Source organism: Odontomachus brunneus, unplaced genomic scaffold (assembly GCF_010583005.1).
Source record: "Odontomachus brunneus isolate Ranch 3 - 2012 unplaced genomic scaffold, Obru_v1 Obru_scaffold_001, whole genome shotgun sequence".
Lineage (NCBI taxonomy): Eukaryota > Metazoa > Arthropoda > Insecta > Hymenoptera > Formicidae > Odontomachus > Odontomachus brunneus.
This window is the reverse complement of record NW_022639451.1, coordinates 3,287,128-3,305,669: the sequence shown is the minus strand read 5'-3', so window position 1 is coordinate 3,305,669 and position 18,542 is coordinate 3,287,128. Positions and strand designations below refer to the sequence as shown.

The window sequence follows — 18,542 nt, the reverse complement described above, 5'->3', positions numbered from 1 at the left end:
TGAAATATCCAAAAGTAGAAAACAATTATTCTAACCTATTATTATTGAATATTTCACAAATACATTAAATTAATATCATTTTCATAATTTAATTTAGTGCTTCTAATTTTTCTAAAATATAATAAATAATTGTTTTGTAATATTATTGTTACATATTTTACGAAACTATGTTATCTGATACTGTTAATTCTTATACATATACTATCCGCTATACTACCCTAACTCTACTCTACTCTACTCGATTTATCGGACAGCATTGAGTTGTCATAAATCTTGAAAATACTAGATGCTTGTGCCTATCATATTTCTCGGCCCTAGTGAAACTAACTCGTACTTAATCCAACTCGAATTATCGTAAACAGCCTTTGCAATATCGTATTTTAGATATGATAACGTTAAAATACGTTCCGATATTCATTGCCAGTATTGCGATATATATATATATATAGTTTGTGTTACGCATCTTATAGTTTTTTGCTTACTGGATGAAAACTATGTTCTGATTGGTGCATTTCTGAAGATAGATGAAATGCTCCGATCAAAATAGAGTATTTCTATTCAGCAAGCAACCCAACACAAAGTACCGTGTGTCGTTAGTTTTAAGATTGCTTAAATTCGTTTTCAAATGCTCTGTAACCAGTATAAAGATTTGTATAGCATCTGATGATGAATATAAAATGATTTTAAATATAAACAGAGAGAAGCATGAGAGCGGTCACCAGCCTGATTTCAATTAGAGACCCTTGAATCAGAGTTCCAAAATAACGTCCCCGATTTGTATAGGTGCCGCTATGTTTTGTCAAACTAATAGCTATAGTATGACTGTGTACGATCACTATAGCAGGCGTGTAAGCAAAAGTAATAAACAATGCCCAGTTGTTGTGCGCCAAATTGTAATAATTCAAGTGTAAAAGACTATATCATGAAAGTATTTCCTTGTGATATAAATTGAAGAGTAAAATGGGCAGCCAATGTGGGGAGGACAAATTGGAGCCCAAACAATGGCTGCGTTCAGCAGAGAGAGCTGCTTTGCAACTTGTTGTAAAATTCGTGAATCTAATTGGAGCATGCTCTTAATTTTGGCTGAATCCAAGAGCATGTATCTTGGATACTTGCTACGTCACTTGAGTACTCTCCCTTTCTTTTTATCTCACTCTTGTATTTCGCTCACTCCAACGCAACAGGTACACTTGGGTAACGTTTCCGAACGCAGCCCAGATTCACGAATTTTACAACAGTTGCAAAGTAGTTTTCTCTGCTGAACGCAGCCAATAATTCATTTTTCTGCGAGATTATCTGCTGACATCGACTCTCATAAACATTTTTTAAATAAAACAATGTATACTAATTTATAATGCAATTTTATACCAAATTTTCACAAATTAACGATAAAGATATACGCGCCAAAGGTACGCTGTTTAGATGTAAGATAATATGTAAAAAAACAAGAAAATCAAAGAAATGATATTTTAATAGTAAGACTATGGCAATGCATAATATATAAGCAATAAATTAAAGTTTATTCTTTAATCCATTTAACTTATTTTCCTGCTATTCCAAGTACCATACTTTACATATTATATTTGCCGCTATGACTGCTTTCGACTTTTGACACGGCGTCACCGACGTAACTTACAAAATGTTATTTCGGGACTCTGATTCAAGGATCTCTAATTTCAATGGCCAAAGCTAGGCGCATTTTCGAGACGCCATCTAACAAAGTGCGTCTTTACTACGTTCGTTAGGCACATTTTCGCGGTAGTAACGATAAAATGCGTCCGATTCGTGCCCGTTGTATTAAGAGCCTTTATACGTAGAAAAATTTTAACCATAACCATAAGATCGTAAGAAAACTGACCACAGTCGATTATTCCTCGAACGCAAAGAGAATAATCAACTCTAATTGGTTAGTTTTCTTATAACTTTACGGTTATGGTTAAAATTTTTCTACGTGCAAAAGCCTTAAGGTGACCAGATTTCCTAGTCCTGAATTCGGGACACTTCATAAATGTGTGAAGCGAAGGCAGGAAAATAAAAAGATCCAAAAATTATTTAATAATCATTGAAAATGATGACAAATCGGTGTCCCGAGTAGCACTCGAAAAAATTCGGGACAAAGGGTGAAAAGTCGGGACGTCTGGTCACCTTAGCCATATGTGTCGAGAAGGGAGGAGATTACTCCCTCTGACTGCACCGTATGTGATAGAGGCGTGCTATTTTTGTCGCAAAGTCACAAAATTTATGATACGTGTTTTGCATGTCGCTACGACGTACAATTACAACTAAATTCATGCAACACAGAAAGTTGAAACAACGTTGCTGAGATGTTGTAATGTTGAATGTTGAAATATACTATTGTGTCCAAAAAGTAAGACCAGTTTTCAATTTAAATCGCGCGGGTAAACCGCACATCATAAATATTTTTTTTCTAAGTTGGCAGCATTGACAGACATCTGTGACAAATTTCATGTCAAAACATTTATTACTTTTTGCTTTACGCTTGGTTTTGTACGACGCTAAAAGTGCATTCGGCGATTTTTACAATGTCTAATTATATTGAGCAAAGAAGTTGCATTAAATTTTGTTTGCGGAATAAAATTTCGGGTGCCGAAACGTTCAGGATGTTGCAGAAAGCTTTCGGGGACCATGCTTTGTCGGAAAGGAATGTTTACAAGTGGTATAAACAGTTCAAAGAAGGTCGTGAAAGTGTTGAAGACGAAGAGCGTTCTGGACGACCATCAACCTCTACCGATGAACAACACGTCAAGAAAATCGAAGAACTTGTGCTTGCTAATCGTCGAATAACTGTTAGAGATCTTGCTGATGCTGTTGATATTTCGAAAGGATCTGCCAGTACCATTTTAAAAGATATTTTGGGCCTGAAACGTGTAAAATCTCGACTAGTGCCAAAACATCTCAATTTCTTCGAAAAAGAGCGTCGCATTAAGATCTGTGAAGAGATGCTTTCTGACTATCAATCGGTCATGAAACGGATTATTACTGGAGATAAGACTTGAATCTATGCTTACGACCCGGAAACCACCGATCAATCTAGTGAATATCGTGCAAAAGGTGAAGCCAAACCGAAAAGATCGCGCCAAAGTCGATCGAAGAGGCCAGAAATTATAAAGTTATATGTTCCACATAATTGTTACGTTGCATAGACGTAAAAATAAGTCAGTTAATATACATAACATTTGTATTCTCTACAAGTGTAGTATATTGGTTCTTATTGTATCATCCTTCAGGAAAAATTACTTTCGGAAAGTTATAGTTTTTATATATGCGTATATACGCATACAGAGATATATATCTCTGACTTTTCTTTTATTACATGAAATATTTGGACAAAATAGTTTATTTGTGTAGTTGTATTAAATAATATTATAAAAAAATTAAAATTACTGCTTTGGCTAGATATGAGGACAATAAAAAACACTTAAGCGGGATTTACAATAAAAGTCGTAGAGTTGTAAATTGTAGAAATTGACTAATCATAGTCGGGTACGAGAAGAATAATCGATCGCGATTAGTCAATGTCTACGACTTACGACTTCTATTGTAGACCCACTTTTAGTATCAGTTGAAGAAGTAGCGCAGCAGCTAAGGTGATACACTTAGAAACCTGGAGGTATCTGCAATTCTCGAGTTCGCGTCCGATCAATACTGAGTAAATTTTCTGGTATGAAAATAGTGAGATATCAATTACAAGATCTAAATTTCATTTAAAATTAACATAAATTGACATTTAAGAGCCGAAGATATATCATAAAAATTATGTTGTTGTACAAGATTTCAGTTACTGTACTAAAGAATACTGTTGAGAGATGTTCAAATTAACTGCGAGATTTTTACAGTATACTGAACAGTTTCTATATAGTATTTGCTTCAGTTTTCGTACAATTTTTTTTACAATTCTTAACAATATTTTTTCCTGAGGAATGTACGCAGAATATCTATAATAACAGGCAAAATACATACATAATTCATAATGCTTCACGAAATACGATCATGTATTTTGTTTGTCAAGTATTCAACGTACATGATACGGTAAATAGTAATCTTAACTTTTCATTATTCATGTTGTTATTTTGAGGTCGCCAATAGGTGTTCAACTCATCGCAAAAGTCATATTACACGTCACTGCAACGTTTCTGTCATCAGAAAAATGACTATTAAGGTTTGTTCGAGTTACTTGTACTATTCACACTTTTACACCTAATGCCCGTTGCACACTAGTGCACCTCCTACAACACATACAAATTTTCCAAAATACGTTCTAAAGATACTTTTAGGACGGAAAGATGTCATCAGAATATTTTTAGGACGTCCTTTGAAGATATGAGTTGTCTGAAAATAGCTAATATCCAATAAGTTTATTCGCATTAATTGAACTTTTTACACTTTCATACTTAGTGCACATTAATTCTTTAGAGGTTCTAAAAATGACGTCATGATTTTCGTTCGTGTTACAAGTGTAAATGCAATTCTAAAGCCCGTATCAGACTATAGATTAGAATTGAGATTGAATTGAAATTTAGCCAATCAGAGCAAAATTCACTAAGCTCAAGTTTGGTGAACTTTGCTCTGATTGGCCAATTTTCAATTCAATCTCAATCCTAATCTATAGTCTGATACGGGCTTAACACACTTTTTACACTTGATCCCAAGCAAGAGTGAAAAGTGTATCAGAATTGCATTTACACTCATAACACGAACGGAAAACATGACGCCATTTTTAGAATCTCTAAGGGCTATCGCACACAAATTGACATAACTGCATATGCATAGCATAAGACCGTATGTACCAATGAGCATCGAGTATTAAGTCGCCATATTAGTGTTCGATGCTTAATATTCGATGCTCATTGGTCCATACGATCTTATGCTATGCATATGCAGTTATGTCAATTTGTGTGCGATAGCCCTAAAGAATTAATGTGCACTAAGTGTGAAAGTGTAAAAAGTTCAATTAATATGAATAAATTTATTGGATATTAGCTATTTTCAGACAATTCACGCTTTCAAAGAACGTCCTAAGAATACTCTGATGACGTCCCTCCGTCCTGAAAATGTCTTCAGAATGTATTTTGGAAAATTTATGTTGTTTGAGGTGCATTAGTGTACAACGAGCATAGATGTAAAAGTGTGAAAAGTACAAGCAACTCGAACAAACCTTTAGTTACGTGGCAACGACGTGACAGTTACGTTTCAATATCAGTCAATGCGACGTCACTGTAACGTTATTTGCGACGAGTTAGCACGTCACTGGTGAAGTCAAGGTCTGTAATAATGTACTTACGATATGTCCTGATGACCGCACGTCGTTGTTTTCGGCACTCTAATACTTATTTCCGTAGGAGACTCACAGGATACAAGCAAAAGACGTATGGAATACGGAGCGTCGTGTCCAGTTACTTGGCATGAAAAGATCGCAGACGCGCGCGCCGTCAATCGTGTACACCAAAAGTTCATTAACGCGCCGAAAGTGCCAAAAGTGCACTACGAAGTTGTCATCGTAGTTATTCAATCTAGGCGTTGGTAATGAATCGCGCGAAATGCTCAATCTTTTGACGCCAAGCAACAGCCTTGAGCATATATCGATCCACATTGTTCCGCGTTTCTCGCGTCTTTTATTCGTCAAAGTGAGTCTCGCGTGTTAATAAGTCTTGGGAGTGTCGGGAATCGCGATGTGCGATCGCCGGGACATATCGTGAAGACGTCATTTGTAAGTAATCTCGTTTCTCCTCGCGATATATGCGGCCGGTGCTTGTCGTAACGTGTCGCGCCGACGTCCCTTACATTTGCTAATAACTCGCTCGACTCGCTCAAGTAGCAATAGAATCTGGCGATTGTAGGATTTATTGAATGGGGATTAGAAATGTGATGACAATCAGAAAGAAAAAGAGAGAGATGCGGAATATTAGGGCGGTTGTGTTAGCTTGGATAATAGTGGAGTTTAGGGGACTCATCTCCGATGATCTCAACCTTGATATATAAGGGTGCGTTCAGATTCCCTACCCGGGTGCACTCTATTACTAGAAACACTATAGTATATGTTACATATACTATAGCACTTCTAGTATTAGAGTGCACCCGGGTAGGGAATCTGAACGTACCCTAAGGTAAACGTCCCAGTGGTCGAACATACATGTCCCAATGATTGACATATTGGTTTTGTATTTTTCTTTGTTGAAATGCTTTTCAATATACAAAATAATATAATAAATATAATAAATATAATAATATAATATAATAAATGAAAAGAAATATTTAGTTACTTTGTAATACATATGCACCTAGATATAATACTGTATGGACCAATGAGCATCGAGTATTTAGCCGCTACATTGATGCTTGATGCTCAATACTCGATGCTTATTGGTTCATACAATCTTATGCTATGCACATGCAGTTATGTCATTTCATGATTAAAGATCCTTTTAAAGATGGTCGCCCAATATTTTTCCGACTACTCAGGGTGCCATTACATACAGCGCGGAAACGCGGGGCAAAATTTTATTAGATCCGCTACGCGTTCCGTGTCTGTTTTGATTGCCTTATATTACATAAGACATATTTTGAGCGGAAAAGCGGTATGGGGAATTATAAAATATTAATTTTTAACGGTATTTATTTATTAAAATGCTTGTATTCAACAGATAAGCTGAAAAGAGAAACATATTAGTAAAAATTGCTGTAAATTAAGTTAATACAATTTTAAAAAATGAATACTGATGTTTATTTGTCACCAAACCATTCCGCTTTTCCGCGCAAATTGTGCTCCATGTAATATAAGGAGAAATAAAGTCGCGAAACAACCGCGGAAAAATTTATTGTCACAAGTTGTCATAAGTTATCACAAGTTGTTCAACCTAACCGCCGTTACATTAAGACGTGTTCAAACACGTTCGAACCTGATATTTTTTTGGAATTCATACCTTGGTACCTTGGATAAAAAAACAATAGAGAAAAGTTTTAGGCCTACCGTTTTTCCGCTTTTTCAACGTACGGGAAAAAATGATTCAATTCGCGGAACGCAGAAATCTAGTAAGATTTTGTCTTCCGCGTTTTCGCGCTTTATGACCGGTATTCATAGTGAGATCTTATATTTAAGATTGCTTAAGTTCATCTTTAGATACTCCGTAGCCAATGAAATAACCCGTACATCATCTGAAGATAAACTTAAGCGGTCTTAAATATAAAATCCGACTATGAATATCGGCCTATGTAATGGCATCCGCACTAAAGACCATCGTACACAAAATTACATAAACGCATATGCATAGCATAAGATCGTATGGACCAATGAGCATTGAATAATAAGCATCAATCATCAATATGGCAACTTAATATTCGATGCTCATTGATCCATAAGATCTTATGCTATGCATATGTACCTATATAATTTTGTGTGTGATGGCCCTAAGGCCGCGTTCCGTTTCATACCTATGTGCGCATTTATCTATATTTTGTGTTACGTATATTGTAGGCAATGCACGCATATGCGTGAAACGGAACGCAACCTAGGGTGCGTTCAGATTCTTCATCCGGGTGCACTTTATTACTAGAAACACTATAGTATATGTAATATATACTATAGCACTTCTACTAATAGAATACACCTGGGTGTGGAATCTGAACGCAGCCAAATACGAGTTGATACGGGAATTAGCAGTCTAGTTTATATGTAGAAGCTGTGGATAAAACATAATAAACACAGCTAAGATAAAAGAATGCATTATGAATCAACTTTAGTCATCTATGCGTATTAATGTTTTCAGTTGAACTCGTCATAATTTGTAGAATGGTTTTTTTTGGTGATTAATTAATTGAGAGTTAAAAATTCCGATTGCGTAAACATCCTATCTAAAATGTCTCGAATAATAGAATTCAACACAGAGGACGACGTTGACGTAAAAATCCAGAAAACGTTAGTTGCCATCAATGATATTACTTTGAAAATGTAAGTTTCCTCTCTTTTGTTCTATGTAATTTTACATCCATTTGTTGGATTATAATTTTTCTTAAAATAATATAAATTGTTCTTTATATTTTCTTTTCGCTAGTGATGAATAATCATTGTGGATGGCTGTTGAATTGGAGTAATCATAAGTTAATATTTTCAGAAAAAAGGAGCTAGAACTGATTGAAGAGCTTGTGAAAGAAAATGGGCACTTGCATACAGCAGTTAATACAGCTAATGAGACATTGTCCAGGAAAGTTGAGAAAATGGGAATAAATTTAGAACAGATTATGAACAAAATAAAAGATGGAGAAAGGTTGGAACTAGATTTGTTAGGTACAATTACATCATCACAAATTACAGAGAGCTTATTGGGTCAAATAGATGCTTTGTAACATAATAACCTTTTTATATAATATATTTTTTCTAAACTTTAAACAATAATTGTAAGATTCCCAATATATACATCTTGCAAGAGAAAAATCCATCCCTATTACCATTATTTTATATATTTAGTGAAAAATATTGATCAACAGTCTATCTAAAATTAAATTATTAAATTAAAAAACAGATTTATGGCACTAATAAATGAAGTTTACATAATATAGTAAATGTAGTAAAAATGTTGCAATTGTTTATCGCAGACAATATTCCAGCAAAATATTCCATATGTTTATAGTTTTGATTCTGTCAACCAGTTGAATTTTTGCTCTTTACGATCTGCTTGTGGATCAATCATGATGTTAATCAAACTGGGACTATCGGTCACCTGAAATAACATTTTATAAGTTGTCCATTCTCTTTGACATTCAAAGATAAATTTGAACTTAGCAAAGTAGTCTTACCTTAAGGGATAGTTTTAACGCCTGTTGAATGTCTTGCACTGTAGTGCAAAAGTGTCCTTTCCTACCAAACATCTCCATCATCTTTTCATAATGAGTTTCAGATGTTAAGGAGTTTGGAGGAGTTCTGACAAAGAATCATTTCTGTTATTTTTATTTATATGTATACTTGTATTTTAATATGGTTACTTGATGCAGTTTAGACACACCTGGTAGTCCAATGAGAAAACTTAACTTTTGGAGATTAATAAAAAACAAGTTCTCTCAAAAGACCATCAGCTGTGTTTCAAACTAGTGTTGAGCATTAATCAATAAAAATTTTCTTTAACTAAAATAATCGACAAATCAATAATAATCAATAATCACAATTAATCAACCGTCACATGCGAGATGTCTGATGCTAAGTATTTCATGCTTTATGTATATATAGAATAAGTCAAACTGAACATAAAATATCTCTACAATTTTGCAAACAACTACATGAAATTTTGAGTTATTAAAGAAAATTAACGAGTGATTATGCACGATAGAGCAGATAAGTTGTAACAACGACGCTTGCCGTCGTTTGTAATTTAGGCCAAACTGAACAAAAAAATCATTTACCATCTTGAAAATAAGTAACACATAGAGTTTTAGTTATTAAAGGATATTAGTACGCGTGGGATCATCTCACAATTTTTCTTAATTAATAACTCAAAAATCTACTTAGTTTTTTGCAAAACAATATAATAAATCTTTTTTTCAGTTTCACCTGATGTACATATATATGAGACATGAAATACTTTGTATAAAATCACAAATAATTTAATTGACTGATGAAACAAACTATTATTCAAACTTTGATGCGACTGATTGTACACTGATCAATAATTATCAATTTATTAAATTATTTATATAATTACACACACACACACACACACACACACACACATATATATATATATATATATATATATATACATGTGTGTGTGTGTGTCAATTGATTAATTTTGATTGTTGATTTGTTGATTATTTTAGTCAGAGAAAATTTTAATCGATTAATGCCCAACGTCGACCCAGATTGCATCACGAAAGAAAAAGTATTTAAATCATATTGGAATCAAGTGTACCTGGATACATAAAAAAAATACTAGGAAAATATCTAACAATATTAAGAATACAGAGATGCATACACTTGCGTGGGATCTCCGGATGATTGCACTTGTCGGAATGTTTCCTTATCGAGACCGCCGTATATACCATTATTATTCACAATTATTATAATCACCGGCAGTTTGTATCTGCGGAGGAAGGAAGGTCAACGTGATTATACGCTACGTCATTATTTTGCGTTTCATTCTCTCGACTGTTTCAATAGAAACTACGTTACCGAAACATTGTCTCGATCTCCATCCCGGAGAATCCAAAAGCGCTGTCTCCTTCTACGCAAATCACCCTCTTTTTTGAAGCTATCTCTTTGCAGTAGAGAGCGGCTGCGATCGCGAATCCGAGCCCTACACCCATGGTACCGAATGTGCCGGCGTCCAATCTATGACGAGGCAAATCGTTCAACAGAACAGTTCGGCCGATATCCATTGTATTAGCTCCCTCGGAGCAAATGATAGAGTCTGCAAAGTCAGACAAGAGATAAATAATAGAAAAGAAAGACACGGACGAGAAAGAGAGAGAACGTGTAGTTATAAACGTATCTATTGATAACGTTAACGCGAGCAATTTTTTAATGCATTTTGTATAAGTTCTTTTTTATATTAAACAACATTTTTAATTCTTACACTTTTACTTTGAGACATATAATATTTTTTGCTCAATTTTTATAAAATTTTTTAAATTTAAATTTCGAATTTTTTTTTTCAATTTTTGATTTTTTTCTAAATTGTTATTCGAGCGGAATTTATGAAATGAAATACGCAATTCCATCGCGCAACGTCTCCAACGGATGGGAAATATTCCAGAACGCGTTTTCTATAAGATTTGTAGCGATACAAAAGACACTTACTTGTCGGTATGACATCTTGAATGTGCTTGAAGACCGTGTAATAATTTAGGGGCACACTGGTATCCGACGACATCCGCTAGAGACGAATCAGGAGAAAATGCGCAAGTTAATCACACAGAGAAACGAGACGATCTTTATTCAGTGTGTACTTATAAAACAATACTCACGTGAAGGAATTTCTTATTCTTCTCGGCTTGTGTTGTGAGCTGGTTCCACCACGCGCCACGTCGGTCGACGTGCCACTTTCGACTTTTCAACGCGTTCGTCAAGATCTCCACCGCCGGTGCGACATCAGATTGTATGGCGACGGCGGACGGCACGGAATTGTGCAGTTCCTCGGCACACAAGTCGATCTGCGAATTGTTCTTGCATCAACGCAGGCCCGGGAAGTAACGCATTTGCAACGCTGTTACCATTAGAAGTTACTTATTTTCAATAACGATTTCATAACAACGTTATCTTTTCTCGTTAGTAGCGATAAAAGTAACACAACTGTAGCTGGATTCTTCCACGATTAACTCGTTAACTGTTGTTAACAAGTGTTGTCGTTATGATATGCGCAGATATGATATGTACTAGAAAAGATGCGCAACGACATACAGTTCTAATAATATCATCAGTTAACGAGTTACAGAATCCAGCTATTGCAGCTCTTGGACGATAAAAAATACAATTGTTACTTCGATCCTTGCTTCACGTGTATAGAATACATATACAGCAACGAATCATAGAAAAAACAAAAAATCTCTAAAACTTGGTGAACAAAATAATGGAGATTGTAATAACTTATTACTTTTTTCTTAAGTAACAATAACGCGATGATAAGTTATTCTTTCAAGATGAATAACGGTAAAGCGTCATCTTTTTTCAACGAGCAACAATAACAAGTTGCTTTAATTGAATTTTAAAAATGCTTAATCATGGAGTTAAAAGAGGTAATTAGTATTAATATTAAAAATTGGGATTCAGGGTCGGTTTAACGTGGAAGATTTTTTTTACCGCGTAAGTTATAAAGACTGCAAAAGCTACATTACGTACATTAACACAAATTATTATCTTCTCAGCATTTAGCAAAAATATTCGCTCAATCTGAGCTCTTACTGGCCTAAAATATGTTTAAGTTGTATACTTCGAAGAGTCTTTGTATATAATTGTTTGACAACAAGTTATTTTGAGTAGAGTGACTTCCAACTTTGCATTAACCAAGATGTAAGTCGCCAATATTCGTTGTTTCATTCTATTTTGACATGTTTTCATCTTATTGATTCCCTCGCGCAAGAAATATGCCGCAGATCTAATTCTTGAATTTCATTTTGCTGAGCAAGATCACGTCACGTAGGACAGGAAAGCTTCAGGAACCTCGAAAGACGCTTCGTACCGCGAGAGGCGTTGATTCACCTGTATAACTTTGACGGCTTTGTGAAACCTAGGCGGTCGGCCGAAATGCAACATCCAGTTCAATCTCGCGCCCAACAACAGCACCACGTCGGACTGCAGCAGGGCGGCTGTTCGCGCGCTGGAGACACAACGCTCGTCCGTGTCCGGCACGACTCCCTTGCCCATGGGTGTCGGCAGGAAAGGCGCACCCGTTGAATAAATGAGCTCTCGCACCGCAACTTCGGCTCGACCGTAGGCAGCTCCTGCATGTACAGAAAGGCAGGGTAAATTGTAGAGGAAGAGAAGAAAAGTCAGAACAATTCGAGAGTGGTCCAGGAATCTTATGAGCTTACCCTTGCCAACTATCACTAGCGGTTTCTTCGCCGCTGTTAGTACATCCACTGCCTCCTTGATCAATCTCATGTCGGGGTACGTCAGCGGTGGCGGTGGACAAGGTGCAATCTTCATTATTTTGTCGTCCTCGACGTTTTGCGTCAGTAACGTGGCGGGTAAGTCAAGATACGCGGCGCCTGCGAATAATAGAAGACACACAATCATGGAAAAATCATTTCTTAGTTATTAAACTAAAAAGATCTTTTTAATTGCTAAGAAGGTTTTTTTAGCCGTTATAATTGTTGTTACTTCCCAAATGGACATGTTTTACCATGGTATCTACTTGGGCTTTGTTCCGAAATTCACTACCAGTGCTGAAATTCTATAATATACGTAACATGAACTATAAATTTTCAGTATTGGCAATGAATTTCGGGACGCAGCCTTGGTGATTAGCGCAAGTACACAAAGATGCGACATTATACAACAAAAAAATATTTTATACATAATAAAAGAAATCCTTTAATACCATGAACGTTGTTGCAATACTATGGAGACATTCTGATGTCATGAAAATTACTGCTTATCTTGCCGGGAAGTGAACACAATTGATCCGAGATTATTGTATTAATGTATGTATTTATGTTACTTCAGCTTCCTCAGCCAAGAAGGGGGACTTGGTTTACAGTTTTTAATTCTTAGCCTCACTTTCATCCATCGACATCTTATATACTAATTTTAATATCTATTTACAATATAAAATATTTTCTCGTGACCTTATATTTAATATCACAATTATTTATACCACCATATCGTTTATATACTCCTTTTATACTCTTTCCTATCCTATTTCTATTCTCTTTACCTCTCTACTCTTTTTTTAATCTCCTTTTCTCTTTTCTTCCATATCTTTCTTAATACTTTTTCCTTTACTTCATCAAGATTATTGTATTAATAAAAAGTAAATATTTTTATAAGAATTATGGATTTATGGAATTAATAGATGGATATTCTTTGAAACATTTTTTAAACATATAATCCTGTTTTAAAGCGGCACCACGAAGTATATATTAAATATTTGCATGCTATGTTTAGTATCTTTATCTGGGTTTTGTTATTCAGCTTTCAAGGCCTCTTTTTACGATTCGCTGCCGTTCCAAATAGACGTATATAACATGTGCAAAGTAACGATTACGTTCATTACCTTAATTACTACTAAAGAAGAAAACCCGCCGTTATTCAACTGTTATCGTTATTAAAAAAGTAAAATAACTAAGTAATAATAACGGCGTTAAAAGTAACGTGTTATTTCCCAATCTTTTATAGAATGCACATAACGTGTGCATAGTTTTCGTCGGGTTTTTTTTAGAGGAGAGTTGCGAGAGCGTCCCCCCTTTAAAGAAGGCAGAGTATCGATGGAAGAAGAATTTATAGATTTGTAGGAACGTTATTCTGAGAAAGGGAGGTGGTGAAAGCGAAATAATGATAGAGAGCCAGATATCCACAAAGGAAGCGAAACCAATTTCCCTACCTGGTCTGCCGTAAGTAGCGAGTCGCACTGCCTTTTCGACATGCATCGGTATGAGGGTAGCCGAGGGTGGCCTAGCGGCATATTTACAGTAAGGCCGGCACGCCTCAACCTGCGGCCACTCCTGGAATCCGCCGATCCCTTCGTGATCCTGGGGACAAGATCCACCCAGAACGAGTACAGGCCTGTCGAAATGTTTTCTTCGTTAGAGAACACGAAAGCCTTAGGGATTGATCTCGCGTTGATTAGTGCTGGAATTCCCGGATATCTATTTGATCGTATTCTATTTTTATCATTACCTTCTATCCATTACGTTTCATTTTCACCTTCTTTATCTCGTTCTTCACATTCTACTATTATAATTTCACGGATTATACAATATATAGATTAGTTGCAAGTGAAGAATGCAAAGAGCGACATGAATAATTCCTGCATAGATTTAAACTTCAAATTTTCCAACGTCCAAGCGTTCGCGATCTCGCATATATAAATTCGCACCGATTTATCGTAATTCATGCGGTAATTTACACACACCATGACCGCATAAAATCGCATGATACCCGTGACCATACAAAAATATGTTGCGTGTTGCAGTTTTCCTACGGGGAAAAATCATCAAATCAAGAATACGGTGATGTAATAGTCACGATGTGCCGCTGATATATTAGCACTAAGAGATCGTAACCAAAAGACAGATGATAGACAATTTCCGCGACGTTTTTCAAACACGCGACACCAAATTAGAACGAAATCACCGCACGAGCCCCATCAAGATACGGAGAGTGCATCACAAGGTCCGTTTATACTTTCCAGTTCTACATTTCGACGGAATCCCCTGCGCTGTCTTATATATTTTCGCGTGTATTGTTACGACTTATATAGGGTGTTTCAGACTCTCCTCCGCAATTTTTGCGAGAACGTAGAAAGGATTAAGGTAAACATAAAAGTCCTATACCGTTTTGTGATATTCGCAAAAATAGTCGAGATATTAATTAAAAAAGATTAGTGAATGATCACACGCGATATGGTAGATGAGCTGTAATGGCAATGTGTGCTGTCATGTGCTTGTAGATTAGGTCAAAATGAACTAAGAAGTTCTTTATTATTTTGCAAATAATTACGTAGATTTTTAGTTACTAATGAAAGAAAATTGTTGCATGATCATGCGTGATAATGCATAAATCTTTTTTAATTAAGGCTCCTGGCTTCTCGCATTATTTATCTCTTTTTAATAACGTCAGAAGCGAAAAAATGTATGTTAAAAATTCTTGCGAAATACATTGAAATAAAAATATAATACATTGAAATAAAAATATATAACATTGAAATAAAATATCCATAAAGTAACATTTGCAATCGATAAACAAATTTGTAAGATATTCCGTGCACTCCCCTTTTGCTCTAACAATCAATAATTTATTATAAATTAATCTGAATATAAATAGGCGAAAAAATAGATTAAGAAGATGAATTGTATGTCACGTTAATTTACGACAAATTATTGATTGTTAGAGCAAAGGGGGAGTGCACGGAATATCTTACAAATTTGTTTAATCGATTGCAAATGTTACTATATGGATATATATTTTTATTTTAACGTATTTCGCAAGAATTTTTAGCATGCATTTTCTCGCTTCTGACGTCTTTAAAAAGAGATAGATAATGTGAGGGGCCAACAGTGCGATTATATAACTCGTTAAATGCAGTTGACGACAGTTTCGTTATCGTTAACTGCATTTAACGAGTTACATAATCGCACTGCAGGAGCCTTAATATCTAAAAATCTATGTGATTATTTGCAAAATGATAATATCTCGAGTTTTATTGCGAATATCGCAAAACAGTATGAGACTTTTATGTCCACCTCAATCCGTTCTACGTTCCCACAAAAAATTGCGGAGGAGAGTTTAGGACACCCTGTATACTTCGGTACACTTCACATTATGATTGTTTCATCGTAAAAGCAAATCATTCACGGAGTGAATCACGCGGTAAAATTGATATCCGTCCGAGCTCACCAGCAGTTCACCTGCGCGTTCGCCATACCACCGATAGCGTGCAGCACACCCGGGCCGGAAACGCACAACACCACTGCGGGTTTTCCTAATAACAAAACAATATCACATTTCAATTCTCTTTTGCATTTCTGACCCCTTCGTGTTTTCATTTTATGTTAATACATTGGCAACGGGGCGTTGCGCATAAATGACCCATTTATGTGTTATCCGTCGCCAATGTGTTAATATATTCTTTGGTACTCACAATAAAACCCACACAAGTCCAATCCAGAAAATATATTTTGAATAAAAGTTGAATGATTTGAAGAGTACAGAAATTATTTGAAAAAAAATTTTTTGTTAATATTTCCCCCATCACTTCTTATTATAATTATTAAAATAATTTCTGTAAAGTACTCTTCAAACCATTCAATTTTTATGCAAAATATTTTTTTCTATCTCTTATAGTTTTTATTATATTTCCTTTGAATGAAAAAACCGATTTTCTTCAAAAGAGTATTTCACCCCCTAAACTTACGAAAGGACATATATAATAAAAAACGTATCTATTATTTTGATCTAAAGTATTAACATATTACAAGTTCATGAAAATCAGGGGCGGACACTTGTCTGGGTTTTCTTGTCAGTAATATACATAGAAAAAATATTGTTCTATTATTAAGGAAAGCGATTACTCAGTTACGTCCTTCTTTTTAATAATAATTATCTTCAACAAAGAATATCTTCTTGATAATAATCTTAGAATAAATCTATTTTTTATTATCTAAATTTTAGAGAAGTTTATTATCATGTACTCAAAAAAAGAACTTTTTTATTCTTTACAAGAATACTATAAAACTTTGTTGAAGAAGAAAAGTTGGTTTCACATTATGTAGTAAGCAAACCAAATTTGTATTTTGATTTAATATTCTTGCTTGCAATGATAAACTTATTAGGACTGAGAATATATTTTGAATACAGTATGTATTTTTTTTGTATGTACTAAATCATTAATATTATTTTAGCATTTAATATTAAAATATACAAAAGACTATCATGTTATTGTTAAGAAAAGCGATCACTCAATTTGCTTTTCTTCTTTTAAGTAATGGTTATCTTCAATAAAGAATACTTCCTTGAGGTTTAAGTTTGAGGTTTTAATTTTAAAACATATTACAAATTTTGGAAAAGTTCATTATCTAGTACTCAAAAGAAGAATTTATTCTCTTCGCAAATGTATTATAAAACTATCGAAGAAAAGAAGTCTACTCTAGTAAGCGAAATCGAATTTTTCTTTTAATTTAATATTATTGTTTAAAATCGTAAACTTATTGTGATTCAGAATGAATTTTGAATAAATTTAACGCTTATGATAGAAATATAGAACTCTCTTGTGACAGAGATTTGTGAATATATAAACTTACGGAATATTTGAAACAAGTAATATTTACTTGAATGTAGTATATATTTTTCTGTGTATAATGCTATTCTTGAATCATTAGCGAATCATTAAAAAACGATTACGACGCATAGCAATGCTGCGAGTTTTTCTAGTAACAAGATAATCATATATTTGGTCTCCCTTTCTCTTTCTTCGCTTTCCAATCTCCTCATGATTTCCTTACTTTATGTTAGTAATATTAAAATATGAAGTAAGCCTCTAGTATTTGGTAATTCTACTTTAGTATATATTAACTTAATAAACTGAAATAGTACTACTCTTTAGTGCTATTTTGTGAAGTCATTAGTGATTAAATAGCTACTAAATAGTTATTAAGTAGATTATGTTTAAATCAAGCGACTACATGAGAACCACAGAAGAATGAGATGCTTTTTTGCTGGACAACACATGAAACATGTGAGAAATAATTTAACAGTAATAAAGATCAGCTACATACAGCAAAAATAAAAACTATCTCTAAGATAAAACTTTTGTTATCCTTACTTAAAGTTACAAGAAAGAAACTTCTTCCAACAATATACAAAGCTACTGTATTTATCAGAGCTATAAAGTTTCTTAAGGTCATTTTTTGTTAGGAAGATTTTCAAAATCTTATAAACCGGGACAGTGTGGCCAAATCCGGGATAAATCGGCGTCCTAAATAGTATTCGAAAAAATTTGAAACGTGGGGTGGAAAACCGGGAATCTCGGGAAGAATAAGAACTCTGGTTACTTTAAAAAAAGTGAAAACATCCGTCTAGAGATTGCAGATTATCAGCTGGGAAAGTTATTTTTTAAAAATAACTAGTTACCGTTATTCGTTATCGATTCCAAAAAACAACTCGTTGCCATTATCGTTACTAATTTTGTAATTTGTTATTGCGCGTCACCGTTATTAAAAAAGTTTAATATTTTATATATATATATATATATATATATATATATATATATGTATGTATATAAAATATTAAACTTTTTTAATAACGGTGACGCGCAATAACAAATTACAAAATTAGTAACGATAATGGCAACGAGTTGTTTTTTGGAATCGATAACGAATAA

General features: G+C 34.4%; 3 protein-coding genes across 3 annotated transcripts in view; 1 reads left to right on the top strand and 2 right to left on the bottom strand.

Annotated features, from left to right (window-relative positions):
* Positions 1–5,451, bottom strand: part of LOC116840573 (sodium-independent sulfate anion transporter) — a 29,471-nt gene extending 24,020 nt beyond the window's left edge. Inside the window, exon 1 of the mRNA XM_032807466.1 lies at positions 5,303–5,451. The gene's annotated coding sequence lies outside the window, so the exon portion shown is untranslated. The remainder of the gene's footprint in view (positions 1–5,302) is intronic.
* Positions 5,452–7,684: 2,233 nt separating this feature from the next.
* Positions 7,685–8,449, top strand: LOC116840455. The gene is made up of 2 exons (XM_032807216.1): positions 7,685–7,966; positions 8,130–8,449. The coding sequence occupies exons 1-2, from the start codon at positions 7,875–7,877 to the stop codon at positions 8,359–8,361; spliced, it is 324 nt and encodes a 107-aa protein (XP_032663107.1). The 5' UTR covers positions 7,685–7,874; the 3' UTR covers positions 8,362–8,449.
* LOC116853906 (2-hydroxyacyl-CoA lyase 1) overlaps positions 8,367–18,542 on the bottom strand; it is an 18,120-nt gene continuing 7,944 nt past the window's right edge. The window contains exons 3-12 of the mRNA XM_032835284.1: positions 16,061–16,145; positions 14,046–14,227; positions 12,535–12,711; positions 12,203–12,444; positions 10,972–11,157; positions 10,805–10,880; positions 10,178–10,415; positions 9,981–10,088; positions 8,812–8,935; positions 8,367–8,735 (exon numbers count right to left, since the gene is read on the bottom strand). Coding sequence (XP_032691175.1) covers positions 8,640–8,735; positions 8,812–8,935; positions 9,981–10,088; positions 10,178–10,415; positions 10,805–10,880; positions 10,972–11,157; positions 12,203–12,444; positions 12,535–12,711; positions 14,046–14,227; positions 16,061–16,145 — 1,514 coding nt within the window. The 3' untranslated portion in view covers positions 8,367–8,639. The remainder of the gene's footprint in view (positions 8,736–8,811; positions 8,936–9,980; positions 10,089–10,177; positions 10,416–10,804; positions 10,881–10,971; positions 11,158–12,202; positions 12,445–12,534; positions 12,712–14,045; positions 14,228–16,060; positions 16,146–18,542) is intronic.